The sequence below is a fragment of the Zootoca vivipara genome, chromosome 9 (assembly GCF_965207765.1).
Source record: "Zootoca vivipara chromosome 9, rZooViv2.hap1.1, whole genome shotgun sequence".
Classification (NCBI taxonomy): Eukaryota; Metazoa; Chordata; class Lepidosauria; order Squamata; family Lacertidae; genus Zootoca; species Zootoca vivipara.
Genome location: NC_142592.1, coordinates 54,218,876 through 54,235,661, shown reverse-complemented (window position 1 = coordinate 54,235,661; position 16,786 = coordinate 54,218,876). Strand labels below are relative to the sequence as shown.

The following is a 16,786-nucleotide window of genomic DNA, read 5'->3' as shown; positions in this document are numbered from 1 at the left end:
TTCTGGGAAGTGCAGCTGCATGTGTGCCTAGGATTGCAACAGGGGCGTACCCAGGATCAAATCTAGGGGGGGGGCAAGCCATAGTTGTTCAGGGGTGGGGCCAAGGCACGGGAGGGGAGGGGCCATGAAGTGGGAACATGGGCGGGGCTACAGAACCCCCACACCTTGAACTCTGGACAGCGAGGAAAACAGCAGCAGCAGCAGCACCAACAGAAACTGAAAAGCAAAGCAAAGGAGTGCGCCCAGGAAACGACTCGACGGTGAAGGGAGCGGTGGTGGCAGCGCTTTTCTGGCCAAGGGGCATGCACCGTTCATGCGCTCCGCGAGCTACCAGGCTCCGCTCCACTTCGCTCCACTCCCATCGTCTTCGGCAGCCGCCCCCGTGGCCGCTGGGCTTGCCGTCGTGCTGCTGTGCTCCCTCCGGTGTGCGCGTGGGCAGGTGCTTCCCGCCGATTAGCTGTGAGCGGGTGCGTGCAGCCTTGTTCGAGCCCGCCCCGCAGCACCTAGTGCGGGGGACGCCTGTTTCCACCACCGCCGGTCTTTTGAAGTGCCACTGCGCTTCTGCGGTTAGGCCCACGGCAGCTCCGCCGAGAAGAAGGCGGTGGGGGGGGGAGAAGCATGGGCGTACCCACCGCCCTGCTTCTAGGGAGGGGCAGCTGCCCCCTTGCCCCGTGGTGGGTACGCCCATGGATTGCAAGCTGATAAAATGAATTGGCTTTCAGGGAACTCTTAGCAGGATTTATTTCCTTTTTCCTACTCCCAACACTCCTTTCCCCTGGAAAGCCCTAAGGAAAATGGTGTTGGGAGTAGGGATGGATGAGAAATCTGATTCAGTTCCCATTTGAAGATGAACCCACCAAAATTTCACTTTCTGAAACAATATGCAAACTGAGACCCAGCCATCTTTTGAAATTCACACTTCTCTGAATTTTCAGTGCAGTTCTGCCCCCAAGTAATGCGTACCAGAAATGCATATACTAGGGTAAAAATGCATGTGTCAGTGGAAAACGCCTGCAAAAATGTGTTATATTAGGGGAAATTGTGTATATTGGGAGAAATTCTCCTTTAAAATGCTGGTGAATATTCACAAGGACCATTAAAAAAATCACACAATGGAAATGTGGAGAACTGAATTTAAGGTTGGAAAAATGAAAAGCGGAGAGAAACTGAAATGGACAGGTTGCCCCATCCCTATTGATGGAAATGGAGAGAAATGGGGCAATGAAGAGGTTGTATGTGGGTGTGGAAGGATAGGTCATGACAGGGTCAAGCAATATGAATCACAGGCTGGAAATGAATTGTGAAACACCGGAAACTGAAGGCCCAGTGGTGTTTATGTACATGTGTGGAAAACAGCAGACCAGACTCCAAGAATTTGTTTTCATTTCACTGAGGTTGAGAAATCACATTGCTTCCCTGAAAACAAGCACCTTGGGGGAAACATGGTTTGGTGCTTGGTGTGTGTGAGAGCCGGGCTAATACCTCTGTGAAACAAATTTAGGCTATTTGATAAATCCTTTTTATTGTGCATCCATGATGATTTGGTCTCATGATGTTATTGGAGTGGTCATATGCAAAACCATTGGCACTTGCCAACGTTTTGGGGCAGGGATACTGCCCCATTCACACCCCTTGCCCCCATGATAGAGGGGACCCAAGGCCATGTGACGTCAGTGATATGTATGTGCATGCCTCGCAGCGTGCAAGCATGACATCAGCATACATGTTTGTGCCCATGATTTTGCCCAGTGCTGGCCCGCCCATCAGGCAAGGTGAGGCGACTGCCTTGGGCAGCAGGATCCATGGGGCAGCAGATCCTGATGTAGATCTTTATTTCCCACCCCCTCCTGCTCCTGATGTAGCTTTTCATGCACCCATTTTCCCCCTGGTGGAGAGGAGGATGACATCCTGTGGTTTGCCTCAGGCACCCAAATGTCTTGAGCAAGCCGTGCATCATCCCATGTGGGGTTTATTGCTGCATATATCAATTTGTCTGTATGTGAACCTGCAGCAGATCATTTAAGAGAGTTCCTAAAGGAAGTCCCTTATCTATTGACCTTAATATTGCTGCTGTAAGCACAGTTGCGCCACTCCTTCAACTAGCAATTGCTGATACAACGTGTCAAACCTTGGACTTTACCTCTGGGGCTATTCCTCAACCAGGCTTGGCAGGCCTATTCTGAACACTGACTGGCAAAGAGAGTTGCTTCCATAGAGATGTAGGCAGAGATTAACTTGGCCAAAAGTCACTTGGGATGAACTGCAAATGTTTGGATTGCTTAGCAAATTGACTCTCTCACCTGCCTAGGTGTGCAGCAGGAGAGCCCACCCACCACAGGGAATTGTGGGCAGTCCAGAGTGCACTCTTGATGATCCCTCATCTCAACCAATGTCACCATCTGAGACAGGGCTGTGCCAAACGAAACATTCAGGAATCCCAACCAGCCACCCCTTTTCATGGATCAATTGATGGCGGCGCTGATGGTGGGGAACCCTGGTGTTATAGCCATCTCTCTGTTTAGAAGTAATCCTCACTGAGTTAGATGGGACCTACTCCCATGTAAGTGAAAGGTATTTGCTCTGAGCTTTGATGAGCTAGGATAAGAATGGTTGCTAACTTGTTAATAGAATCATAGAACCATAGAGTTGGGAGGGGACCCCAGGTGTGATCTAGTCCAACCCCCTACAATGCAGGAATCTCAAATAAAGCATTAAAGACATATGGCCATCCAACCTCTGCTTTAAAATCTCCAAGGAAGGAGAATTCTTTGTGGTCATCTCCACTGAGTTGGTTTATCTTTTATGGGATTTTTGTTGATTTTATTGCTGCATGTATGGACAGGAATTGAAGGCATGAGTGTGCTACAGTGCAATCCTCCGCATATTTACTCAGAAGTAAATCCTACCAAGTTTGCTTACTCCCAGGTAAGTGTGCATGGAATTGAAGTTTTAATTAATGATCCCAGAGTGCAATCTGCAAACTCAGAATGGAAGGTCCCCTGCCTTCCCTTTCAGAAAGGCTCATTCTTTCTAGACTAGCTCTTATAGTATCCATACATAGTATCCTTGGGGGAAAAGGTGTTTTGCAAAATTTCTGGAAATGGGAATGCAGAATTTTCCCTTTAGGATTATAGTCTAAAGGCAGCAATATACACTGCGTACAAACTCTTATAATGTAAACCTGATACCCTTGTCTTATACAGACAAACTTTGTGATTGGACTGCTGTTTTTCTTTAAAAAAATTATACAGCTGAGGGGGACCCAATTTGGATTGGAATGGTGGTGCTATGGCTGCTGGAGGTGAGGAAACACAACACATTTTTTTAAAAAGGATGAAAGAGGGTGCAGATATGAATAAATTTTGCATATGCTATAAATGCGGATTTAGGAATACACACACACACACACACACAATATTATAAAATAAACAGAAATAAATGCATCGCACCATACTGGGAAAGATTGTGACTAGAGGCATTTGTAGGCTTGCAATTTTTGGGTGGGATGCATTTTGTTGTTGTTGTTTAGTCGTTTAGATGTGTCCTACTCTTCGTGACCCCATGGACCAGAGCACGTCAGGCACTCCTATCTTCCACGGCCTCCTGCAGTTTGGTCAGACTCACTGCCTCCCGCAGTTTGGTCAGACACTGTCCAACCATCTCATCCTCTGTTGTCCCCTTCTCCTTGTGCCCTCCATCTTTCCCAACATCAGGATCTTTTCCAGGGAGTCTTCTCTTCTCATGAGGTGGCCAAAGTACTGGAGCCTCAGCTTCACGATCTGTCCTTCCAGTGAGCACTCAGGGCTGGTTTCCTTACAAATCAGCAAATTCAGGTTGAGCAATTATAGTTGAATGAGAGGTCCTGCACCACCAGCCATCTTTCCTGAAATTGCAGACTTTTTGCAGTAAATAAAATGAAGGGGGAATGGAAAACGAGCGAGGTCCCCACCTAAGCAGAATGGTAACTTAAACTGATGGAATAAGCACAGCTTGCAGATTTAACATGTAGAATAGGAGAAAAGGAAGAATGTACATTTAAAGAAGTCTGGAAAATGTTTACTGACTATGTGGATGAAAATTGTGTTCAATTAAAAATGCTGGTAGCGTTGAGAGAAATTCAACAGTGTAAATAAGTTTTGATGGATGTAACAATAGATTACTGAATGGTTTGGTTCATGCAAAATATGCAGGGATGTATGATAATGCAAAATGAACCATGGAAAGAGAAGAAGGGAAGTAATTGATTTAAGGTTGTTTAAATTAATATTTTGAAATGTAAATTAGAAAATTTAATGATTATATGGGAACAGCACATGCACAGATGGATCCCTACCTTTCCATCTAGGCATGCAAGAGACAAGATCCTATTCCTCCACCAGCAAAAGGTGCACAAAAGCACAGAGCAGAGATGGGGAAAGGTGTAGTCTGGGGAGTAGGTATGGGCTGGAGAGAGTCCTGAGCGCCAGTTAGAGAAGCCTTGAGGGCCACATTTGACACCCAGTTGGCTTGAGGTTCCCCATGCTGTAAATTGTGCAGGGGTTTCCATCAGTTTGTCCATTCCGATTCAGATTCTTGTCTACGAAGCTCAGCAAGCCCAGGTCCATCCCTGTAGAGCAGTGCTTCTCAACCAGTGTGCCTCCAGATGTTTTGGGACTACAACTCCCATCATTCCTGACCACTGGTCTTGCTAGCTAGGGATGATGGGAGTTGTAGTCCCAAAACATCTGGAGGCACACTGGTTGAGAAACACTGCTGTAGAGGAGCCAGTAAGGAATGACGCTGATGAATCCTACAGACAGAGAGGCACAATTCAGGCTTTAATCATACTGGACATATGACTTGGGAGTGCTTTGCAAGCGTCATGCCACATTATACGATGTGCTTAAAATAGTCTTCTTAGCAATTTCATAGTGGTTTGTGAATTTTACTAGGATAAATCGATATACAGAACTCCCCTTTCTCCTCCTGCCTTTAAGAAAATAACATATAGGAAGCTGACTTATTCTGGCCAATAGGCTCATCTACCGGTAGCCCAGGGCTGTTTACCTTGGCTGGTAGCTGTTATCCAGGATTTCTCTGGCAGAAGTAATTAAACCTTGGATTTTGTACATACGAAGTATGTACTTTTGGGGAAACTTGCAGGAACTTTGAATTTTGATTTCTGCAGTGGTATGGATTTTCTGAAAAATTCTGAATGGGGAAATTTTCCAGTAGATTTTGCTGATGTAAACTACCCTGTGCAAATCTGCATAAGGTACAGTAAAAAGGTAAAGGGACCCCTGACCATTAGGTCCAGTTGTGACCGACTCTGGGGTTGCGGCGCTCATCTCACGTTATTGGCTGAGGGAGCCGGCATACAGCTTCCAGGTCATGTGGCCAGTATGAGAAAGCCACTTCTGGCGAACCAGAGCAGCACATGGAAATGCCGTTTACCTTCCCGCTGTAGTGGTACCTATTTATCTACTTGCACTTTGACGTGCTTTCGAACTGCTAGGTTGGCAGGAGCTGGACCGAGCAACGGGAGCTCACCCCGTCACAGGGATTCGAACCGCTGTCCTTCTGATCAGCAAGCCCTAGGTTCTGTGGCTTAACCCACAGTGCCACCTGTGTCCCATAACGGTACGGTACGGTAGTTTGCACCAAAAATGTTCCTGATGTCCTAGAGAGGGATCCAATTTAGGACGTTTACTTTACTTGCATTTATATGCAGTAAACAAAGTCAAAAAATTTTTTTGAAACTGCCAAGTTGGCTTAATATATTTGTACTTGGCATCCATTCATTTCTACTAACCAACTTATGAAATGGACAAAAAAGAATTCTGCAGAAAAGATTCTGCTCCACATCACTGTAAGCCCGTCAAGGTTTGTGCTTCACCAGAACAAGTGTCTGATCAAGTGTTCTCAAAATGCAAGTAAATAGTAATAAAAACAGGCTGGCTATGGAGATACGCTTTGTTTTCATCCCTAATAAGCAAATAAATTGAAGTTAGATCTTCTGCTGTCTGCCCATAATGACATTGCTAATAAGCGTTGTCCGAAGCACTGCTGTGCTTGATGATTTGCATTTGGCAGACGCAAATTGGAATGTGGTGAGGACTGTGACAGTTCAGAACAGGTTCCATTACACAGCATTGGCTTTCATTCACTTGACAAGCCATGGAGCTCTGATGAGATGGAGGAGGCATCTGCGCTGATCAGGCATTTTCCTTAGCTGATCAGCCAGATGGCATGTTCGCAACAGATCTGGATACAGCAGATGACTCTCTTAGCAATTTGAGGATCTTGGAGAAGCAGGATGGTGTGTGCGTGTGCGTACACACACACACACACACACACACACACACACACACACACACACACAAACAGCGAAGCTGATCCTCAGTGCAGCAGGTGGAAGGCCATCAATGAAAAAGTACAAGGTGAAAATAGGGTTCATTGGGTCAGGGTCATTACACTGCAAGTATCTCAGCTATCAGGTTTGCTGACACATGTGAGGCACGGACATGGGAAGGCAATATGGGATAGGACAAGGAGGAGAGGAGGTTGCAGGGCCTGGGATAGAGGAGAGGAAACAGGAGTGAGGGGAAAAGGGGAGAAATGCAAATAGCTTTGTGTGCTGCCGCCACCCAGCTTCCTGTGGTGGCCCCTCCCTCCAACTGCTGCCGCAGGGATTTCTGAGGGAGCATCATGCCCTGAGGAGAGAAGCAGAAACAACTCCAGGAGTCAGGCTCCCTGCTGCCTTGTATAATATTCTAATAGGGTTTAAAAAGAAAAGATGCTCATTGTAAGGAACTTACATAAAGTGCCTTGTGAGTTCTGCCTGAAAAGTGGTACATAAATATCACGAATGAATGAAAAATGGAGCCTTGGTAGGAAGGAATATGGTGTGCCTTGTGGGGGTGGTCAAGAGAAAGGGAAGTTTTTAAATCTTGTCAAACTGCAATTTATCTTATGGTTAGGTATTTGGGATTCTTAAAAAAATGTTAGTTCAGAATTTTAATCACTGAAATTCAAATAATCAGAGTTCAAATTGCACATACAAACCACACTATTTGAGTTTAGTCTTTGGATTGAATTAAATATCGGTGTGTTGTAATTGTGCAGGCAGTAGGATGTACACTGTTTTTAATTATTATTATTTGCAATGATGAATTTTCTTCAGGTTTTTAATCATATACAAAAATGGCTTCACAGATATAAATTAACTTTTCACTATTATTGCTTTTACTGATAGATGAAAGTTCTCAAGATTACTACCGGGGCATGCCTATATTTGTCTAAGCTGTTGCGAATTAGATTGAAGTGATGCAAAGCTTCTGAGGAATGGTTCAGCTAGATAAGGATTATAGAATCCCGTTACTTCTGGTTAAACAGTTACATTCAAAGTTTTAAATTTTAGTTAAATTTTCCTTCCTTTCTTTCTTTCTTTCTTTCTTTCTTTCTTTCTTTCTTTCTTTCTTTCTTTCTTTCTTTCTTTCTCATACTTTGGCTATTGCTGATTCACACAGATGTGAAGAAGTGGTTTTAGACCAGTGAGGGCTGTGGATTGAATCCAATGTAAGCCATAATTGGAGTAGACCCATTGGAATAACGGACATGACTTAGGTTTATTCATTTCAATGGGTGTACTATGATCAGAGTAGATACAACCCTGTATCATTTTCCCCACGAAGGTCTACCTCAAGTAGCAATTTCAGTAGTCTATATTTCTCATTTTTCCAACCTTAAATTCACTTCTCTACATTGCTGCATAAAACAACAACAGCAACAACAACAACAATAAAATAAAATAAAATAAAATGTGTGTACTGCCCTATACCTGCAGGCCTCAGGTTGTGTTTTTTTTTAAAGATCCTCATGAAAATTCACCAGCATTTTAGTGCAAATTTCACTGAATAAATACATTTTTGCATGTGGTTTTGACTAATGTACACATTCTTTGCTGATAATTTCCCCTAAAATAATGCACTTTTGGATGTTATTTTCATGAATATATTTATTTTTATGCACACATAATATATATATATGCTTTTTTTTTTTAAAAAAAACACCACCCATTGTTTGGAGAAGTGTGAATTTTGAAGGATGGCTGTGTTTTAGTTCTCATGTTATTTTGGAAAGTGCAGATTCAATAGATTCACCCTTAGCTGCAAACTGGATCCAATTTCACCCCCCTCCCTAGCCCCCCTTATTTTCACTGGCTCACTCCTTGGTTCATGCTCACTTTGAACATAAGAAACTGCTTGGACAAAGCAAAGCAAAGCAAAGCAAAGCAAAGCAAAGCAAAGCAAAGCAAAGCAAAGCAAAGCAAAGCAAAGCAAAGCAAAGCAAAGCAAAGCAAAGCAAAACAACTTGATAGGAATCCTATGACAATTCCCCACGTCATGTGATCTGCCTTCCCCTCTGACATCCCTTCCCTCCAGAGCCATGGAAAGCAAAGGACCATGGGATGCAGAATCCAGTGGGAGCATGGTTATTCCAGAGGTAGAAGAAAAGCCAGGAGAGAGGAAGGATGAGCTCGAGGACAGAGGACAGTGGACCAACAAAGTGGAGTTTCTATTGTCTGTGGCTGGAGAGATCATTGGTCTGGGCAATGTATGGAGATTCCCTTATCTCTGCTACAAGAACGGAGGTGGTAAGTGCACAGCATCCATAATTTTTCTAGTTCCCTTTATTTCATTGTACCCATTGGTCATCAGGAAACAATAAAAAAATAATCGTAGCAGTGCATTTTAAGCTTGCAATACAGCAAGCCATATGCAATATGCAGACTAAACATAAAACTCACTATAAAATTTACGACATGCAATGAAGAAACTAATTAAAAATATATCAGATTAAAAAAATATCATTAGGTAAGATGGTGCCATTAGCACCTGCTAATCATATTTTGTGCAGCAGATTTATTGCAAAGAGGACTATTTTATGAGCTAGATATTTGTCACAAAGTAGATAACAGATTTCCTCAGCCTTGCACAAGTTAGGTGTTCTGTTGCAAAACTGTGCAATCATTTTTTGTGTGTCAAAGAGCTGTGAGCTCAATTCACCCCCTCCCCAGTGGTGGCACCAGATTTTTTTTGGGGGGGGGCATAAGGGGCATAGCATATCTCTAGGTGGATAAGTTGTGTCCCACATGATCACTGGAAAAAATAGTGGCATATGTTATTGACAGGAGTCCAGCAAAGGGAAGGGGCCAGTGGGAGAGGTAAGTACCTTGCTTGGGTGGGTGCTTGACTCCCTTGCCCCCTGTTGTTGTTGAAGAGGAGGAGGAGGAGGAGGAGTTTGGATTTGATATCCCACTTTATGCTTTATCACTACCCTTAGGAGTCTCAAAGTGGCTAACAATCTCCTTTCCCTTCCTCCCCAACAACGAACACTCTGTGAGGTGAGCAGGGCAGGCTCTAGGGGTAGGCTGGGTGGTGCGGGGCTGGCAGGGGGGCGCCACGCGACGGAGCCGCGCGGAAGCCCACCAGCCACGGCAAGAAACAGGGTGGGGTGGGGAGCGCCAGAGCAATCTCCGCACCATGGCGCCAGGGCACCCAACATGCTTGAGACGGCCCTGGAGGTGAGTGAGGCTGAGAGACTTCAGAGAAGTGTGACTAGCCCAAGGTCACCCAGCAGCTGCATGTGAAGGAGCGGGGAAGCGAACCTGGTTCACCAGATTATTAGTCCACTGTTCTTAACCACTACACCACACTGGCCCCTCCTGTTGAGAGAGGGGGGAAGTAGTTGAGGGTGTTTTAGAACAGAGAAGAGGTAGTCAGCATAAGGATTCCACTTCCTCACTGCTTCTCTGCTCTCATTTTTCACTGCCCTCCATTTTGTAAAAACAAAAAATGGTGATGGAACTCTTATACAGTTGTAGCTTGGAAGTTGAACAGAATCCATTTCTGAAGTCCGTTTGGCTTCCAAAATGTTTGGAAACCAAAGCGCGGCTTCTGATTGGCTGCAGGAAGCCCCGTCGGACATTCGGGTTCCAAAAGATGTTCGCAAACCAGAACACTCACTTTGGGGTTTGCAGCATTCGGGAGCCAAAACGTTTGAGAACTAAGCTGTTCGAAAACCAAGGTAAGACTGTATGTGCATTTGTGGAGGCAACTATTTTGCATTATCATTAATCCTGCCCTGTGAAAATATCACTTTTCCTCTTTTTAACAAAGGTGTTAACAATGAATTTGCTTCAGCTTCTCTCCCTGCTTTCTTTCTCCACAGGTGCCTTCTTCATCCCATACCTCATATTCCTCTTTACTTGTGGGATCCCAGTATTCTTGCTGGAGACAGCCCTTGGGCAGTATACTGGCCAGGGTGGGATCACTGCCTGGAGACGGATCTGCCCTATCTTTGAAGGCAAGTTGGTAGTACACGGGAAGTCCTGGTAGCTTTCCATCAAACACGCACTGTACTTTTTGATCTAATTCCCTCTGAGCTCCCCTGCTACAGGGCATGGCTCAGAGCCAGCTGCTGTTGTACCTGTTCAGAACTGCAGTTTAAATCACAAGGGCGAGTCATTCTGAAGTGTAGATATTGGAGGCAGAGCTGGTACTCAAAACAGAGTCAAAAGGTGGTGGCAAAGTAGCAGCCAGAAGCAGAACAAGCTTAAAACTGTGGAGCCCCTGCCAAGGCAGGTGTGAAGCAGAGGTGAAAGGGCAGATATTCAGAGGAGGAGGAAGCGGTGGCGGCAACAAGGAACCGCAAGTGTGCAAGTCTTTCTGCGTTTAAGATAAAAATGTGAGCTCCCTGTTTGCAGCAGCAGTGAGGAATTGAAGGACAAGGTGATTTCCTGCAAGGTGTTGTTTATGCTAGGAGTGGCAGGTTACACTGCAGAGATACAAACTGATCCTGTACAACAGGGATGGGGAACCTCATACAAAAGGGCCGAATGTGGCCCTCCAAGTCTCTCTGCCCGGCCCTAGGAACTGTCCACAGGCCACACCCTCATGGCCATTGCTTCACCCCCAAGTGGTTTTGCGTGCCTGGAATGTGTCCCTGAATTCTAGTAATGTTTCTTGCTTGCCTGGATGGAGGATAGAGGTGTGTGTGTGTGTGTGTGTGTGTGTGTGTGTGTGTGTGTGTGTACTAGCTTACTGTACAAATATGAAATTTGCATCCATTGCCCTGCCCACTATGGAGCGATGGTCCTGCCCTCCACAGGCATGTTGATCTCACCTGCCTTCAGACCAGAGTTGGGGAACTACCGTGTTTCTCACATTTTAAGACGTGCCTATAAAATAAGCCATGGCACGATTTTCTCAAGGCAATAAAATATAAGGCATCCCCCCAAAATAAGACATGCTGGGGTACCGGTACTATACCGTGCTGGGAGCAGGTCCGGATGGCGCTTCCGTAAGGAACAGGAAAAGGTGTTCCTGTACTTGCCGGAAGATGCCTGTCCTTGCCGGAAGCGGATGCGCAACGTGCACCGTGTGGAGCTCAGATGGAGCAGGAGCCGGCAGAAGCTGCAGCACGCCCCGCGCCGAGCCCCAACCCAGCAGGACCCTGCGCAACCCACAGCGCACGCCGCTCCAAGTCCCGACCCAGTGGGACCCGGCAAGGGCAGCAGCGCACGCTTTGCCGAGCTCCAACCCGGCGGCGGGACGCGGCAAGAGCGGCAGCACGCGCCGCGCCCCGTCCCAGCGGCAGAAACTGGCAAGAGCCACAGCGTGCACCACTTGGAGCCCCAACCCGGCAGGACCCAGCAGCGTGCCCTGCTGAAGCGCCAACAAAGCGCCCAGCAGCACAGCAGCAGCAGCCAGTTCTGGGGGCCAAGCCGCAGCAGGAAGAGGAGGTAATTTTTTTAAAAAATAAGACACCACAGTAAAATAAATATAAGACGGTGTCTTAAAATGTGAAAAACATGGTAGTGACCTTCTGGACAGTGCTGGACTCCAGCTCCCATCAGCCCCTGTGAGCACAGCCTGGGATGATGACAGTGACATCTGGAGATCCACAGCTTCCCCACCTCTGCTTCTGGCCAGTCTCTGAACTATGTTTGGTCCTATCAGTAACTGAAAACCCAGTTCTTTTTCAATCACAGCTTGACAGGAAATTTTGGCCCTTTTTTGTCTGTTTTTAACCACCACCTTTATCTCTCTCTCTCTCCCCCACTCAGGAATTGGCTATGCTTCCCAAGTCATTGAATCGTTCCTGAATGTCTACTACATCATCATATTGGCTTGGGCCCTGTTCTACCTATTTAACTCCTTTGCTGCTGTTCTACCCTGGGCCAGCTGCAGTAATACCTGGAATACAGGTATGACTCTGGCAAGATGCCACCTCCTGCATGGCTTTCTGAAGCAATGGAACTGTAGTTCTTCTTACTTTGCTATAAAGGTTCGAGCGCAAGATACGTTGGCACACGAAATTAAAAATGCAAATCCTTTTTCTCACCCCCTTGCTGTTGAAAATATAATAAGCAATTAACAATTTAAAGTAGCAAAAATATTGGCATTTGAATATTGTCACTTCTGATGTGACATTTGTGCCCATTTATTCTTTTGCATAGACTGGATGGTTAGTCCTATGTAGGACATTATTGGCAGATGATAACATATACTGGGTTGTATCCAATGCTACTCCGAATAGACTTATGGAAATTAATGTACAGTGGTACCTCTACTTACGAATTTAATGTGTTCCGAACGCACATTTGTAAGTCAAAAAAATTTGTAAGTCGAATCCCATAGGAATGCATTGGGAGAAAAAATTCGTAAGTAGAAGCAACCCTATCTAAAAATCCGTACTGCATCCAAGATGGCGGACGGAGCTCCATTCGTAGGTAGAAACATTCGTAAGTAGAGGTACCACTGTACATGGCTAACTTAGGCCCATCAATTCCAATGGGTCTGTTCTGAGTTAGGACTTAGATGGGCAGGTGAATGAACCCCAGATGTTGTGATGTTGGTACTATTGGAATAATTCAAAGGCTATCCCAAATCTGTTGGCTGAGGTTTCTCCATCATTCTCTGCCTAAGGTTAGGGATGGCTCTGGACCATAGGCAACCTAGCGCTTGTGATACATCTTTGTCTTGTCTTTGAGAAGATTTGATACCGCCTATTTTCTCTCTGAGCCCAGTCAAGATGATAGAGATGTGGGGTTTACCCTTATTTTATTTTTTTAAAGACATGATGTCTTGGAAAGAAAAACCCTTGTGCGAAGAGGTTCCTTACAAGGTTGTGGCTGTTTTAATCTCATGAGTGCAACTCCCAGAGAGTGGGTTTTGTTTTGCTTTTTTTTTTGGAGGGGGGGACAGGAAATACCCACCGCATATTCTTCTCTTTGCTTTCCTCCTTAGATATGTTGTAGTCAATTCTGTTCTGAGTTTTTAAAAAAGTCTAGTTCTTTTCCCTTAAAGCCTTTGTGTGCCTGGCTGGTTCCTGGCTTTGCGGACAGCCTTTCTGTGAGCCAATCATGACCTTCTGAACTCATGACTGAAAGGATAAGAATGTTGTACCACTGACCTCCTCACATGGCAATAAACACTGCAACCCCCCCCCCCCGACTCTCTCTTTCAAGTCTCTGAAGAGACCAGAGTCTCATGCAGTGGGGCTGTGAACTGCACCTTTGTACAGTCAGCCTTTGCTTAATTTCCAGGGCCCTGGAGAAGCAAGGCCAGAAGTTCCTTCCGCCTGACCTCTGAATGCCTCTTGCCTTCTCTTACAGTATTTTGCCTCTTTCTCTGCAGGCTGGAACAAGTGTACTGTATCCACGTTACAAATCACCATTTTCCTTTTACTCATACCAGGCATTTGATTTTTAATGACATCTTAAGGCCTGATCCCTGTTCCCAGTCTGTAGGTGGCCTTCCCTTCACAGTTTCCAAGTAGGGCATCTACCCCACAAGTTAACAGAATATCCAGCGCACGTCTGAATAGCATGACAGCCCCAAAATAATAACGGGAACTGTTAACGGTGCTGGGGAATGGCATCTCTGTGAAGGGGAAACTACAGTTCTCAGAATTCTTTGAGGGAGGGTAGTCATGTGCTTTAAACTTGCTTTAAATGTGTGGTGTGGGTTTGCCCATAGTTTGCTAATTTTAGAGTCTTTATGGTCCTCCTGGCGGTGGGGCAGGTGAGGGTCATCTCTTTATAAATGGCCATGGGTAAAACATCACTTACTTTAAAATGGAGTAAGCCAACCCTGCTGCATTTGGGGTCCTTCATGCTCATGGCGCTGTGGTCTAAACCACTGAGCCTCTTGGGCTTGCTGATTAGAAGGTTGGCAGTTCGAATCCCCGTGATGGGATAAGCTCCCGTTGCTCTGTCCCAGCTCCTGCCAACCTAGCAGTTCGAAAGCACGCCAAAAAGTGCAAGTAGATTAATAGGTACCACTCTGGTGGGAAGGTAAACAGTGTTTCCGTGTGCTCTGTTTTCCGTCACGGTGTTCCGTTGCACCAGAAGCGTTTTAGTCAAGCTGGTTATATGACCCGGAAAGCTGTCTGTGGACAAACACTGGCTACCTTGGCCTGAAAGCGAGATGAGCGCTGTAACCCCATAGCCGGCTTTAACTGTCCAGGGGTCCTTTACCTTTTACTGTTGGAGGCAGTATGACTCTGAATATCTGAATGGTTGCTGGGATTGGAGGGGTGGGAGAGTGTGATGTGAAACTCAGGATGTACTTTGCAGACTTTTTGTGGGCTTCTGGTTTGCCACTGAGAGAAGAGGGTGATGGACTAGGCTGGACTTTGGCTTGGCTCAGCAGGGCTATTATTATTATTATTATTATTATTATTATTATTATTATTATGCCACCCATTTGACTGGATTGCCCCAGCCACTCTGGGCAGCTCCCAATAAAATATTAAAAACACGATAAAACATCAAACATTAAAAACTTTCCTGTACACTGAAGTTCTTATCTCACCCTGGAGGCATCACCAAATAAGAGGACCCATATTTGATTTTTAGATTTATATACATAGAAGATTTATATACATAGAGGCAATTTTAACATTATCGCTATCACTTAAATAGGAATACAACACACCCAATGTTTTTTGGGGTATTTTTTTTTTAAAGAGAGGTGCTGGTATTCCTATCTTGATGTGTGTGCCAGCACACAATGGCTGCCAAGGGCAACAAAGAAAGATGTGAGGGTCCTCTGTGCTGATTTGTACCACCACAAATTCCCCACAATATTGGGAAAGAAAGTGACCAAGTGTCTTGGGCGGCTGCTAAGTCTGCTGTCCAGGCACAAAGTCTTGATGGGCAATGTCAAAGTCCTGACTGCTCTCTCTTCTTGTGGTTCTTCTGTATCTTTAGCATGGACAACTCTTCAGATAGAGAGAGGGGTCCTTCAAACAGAGATCTGCCCTTTCTAAAGTAAGAAGTAAGACACAGAGCCACCCTATGTGAGAGAGAGAGAGAGAGAGAGAGAGAGAGAGAGAGAGAGAGAGAGAGAGAGAGAGAGAGAGAGAGAGAGTAGGGGGCTATTGACACCTGTCCCACAGTCTTGCCTTGATGGCACCACTGCATCGCCAAATGATCCAGAAGTGAGGATGTTTTATTGTGAATGTCTTTCCTTCTATTATTATTATTATTATTATTATTATTATTATTATTATTATTATTATTATTAGATTTATGTTTAACATTTGCAATTCCTGCTCCTTCTCTTGCATTTCCTCTTGGGGCTTTCATTACTCATTTAAAATATGTTGTTAGCTTCTATCGCCACCATTGCTAGATGCTCTGCGACTTACTTCCCTCTCTAGGAATTTCACCAATAAACTGCTCTCTCTCGCCGCCCCTCCCCACTTTGTGTAAGTGAGGGTGGGCTTGGATGAATGCAAAGCGATGACAGAAGGCAAGTGTGGGGGGGGGAGGTGGAGGGGAAATGGGAATTTGTATCTGTGTTGCTCAGTAATAGCCTGCATACTGCAAACATCTGGATTCTATATAAATAAGGCGCTGCCACTTCCTTCTGAAACTCTGAGCAGGGGAGGGTTCCGGTCAAAGTCAGGCCAGAATGTTGTTGGAGCGCTGCAGGCTCTCACCCAATCGCTTTCCCCTTTCCCACAGCTCTTTGTGTGGACTTTCTGAACAGCTCGAGTTTGGAAGACAAGATCATGCCAGCTAACGCCACCTCTCCAGCCATTGAGTTCTGGGAGTATGTATTTAGATTTTTCTGATTCCTCCCCCCCCCCTATAAATCACAGGCAGGAGACTTTTGAATGTGGCCTCTGTAATGTTCCAGCAAAAGGAAATTACAAGAAGCATGCACAGAAGACCCAGGCATAGGGGAACCTCATGAGTTTATTGACAGGGGCACTGAAAAAAAAGTCAGGGATTTGGACAAGGATGTGAACATTTTACGCCTCAAGTTCTGTGCAAGATAAAAAGGCTAAATGTCCACTGTCCAAAGGAGGGGAAACCATGCAATGTGATGAGCGGGGAGGGTAAGTCTGTGGAAAGAGAGCGATGGCCATTGCTCAAGATAATAAAATGAATTGAAACCAAGTGCAAAGATCAAATGGAGGAAGATGAAGGAAAGTAATTTAGCACTGGCACTGTAAGTGATGGGTTCTAAAGGAAACAGACTACCGGTATATGGGGGTCTAAGTGAAAATAATCAGGAAGGGGCTGGAATAGGCTAATAGTGAAATGTCAGACTTGGGACATCACCCTGTATCTCGTCTTTTAATCCGCTTTGGCAGGAGGAGAGTCTTGGGAATAACAGATGGGATACATAATCTGGGCACCGTGAGGTGGGAACTGGCTCTCTGCCTCTTGCTTGCCTGGATCATCTGCTACTTCTGCATCTGGAAAGGCGTCAAGTCCACTGGCAAA

General features: G+C 45.4%; 1 protein-coding gene across 3 annotated transcripts in view; it reads left to right on the top strand.

The window, feature by feature from the left end:
* The window catches only part of LOC118090766 (sodium- and chloride-dependent betaine transporter), a 50,427-nt gene that overhangs the window by 513 nt on the left and 33,128 nt on the right, over positions 1–16,786 (top strand). For all 3 annotated transcript variants that reach the window (XM_035126911.3, XM_088652330.1, XM_088652329.1), the window contains exons 2-6: positions 8,424–8,635; positions 10,213–10,347; positions 12,110–12,250; positions 16,019–16,106; positions 16,654–16,786. In XM_035126911.3, the coding sequence (XP_034982802.1) occupies positions 8,428–8,635; positions 10,213–10,347; positions 12,110–12,250; positions 16,019–16,106; positions 16,654–16,786 (705 nt within the window). In that variant the 5' untranslated portion in view covers positions 8,424–8,427. The remainder of the gene's footprint in view (positions 1–8,423; positions 8,636–10,212; positions 10,348–12,109; positions 12,251–16,018; positions 16,107–16,653) is intronic.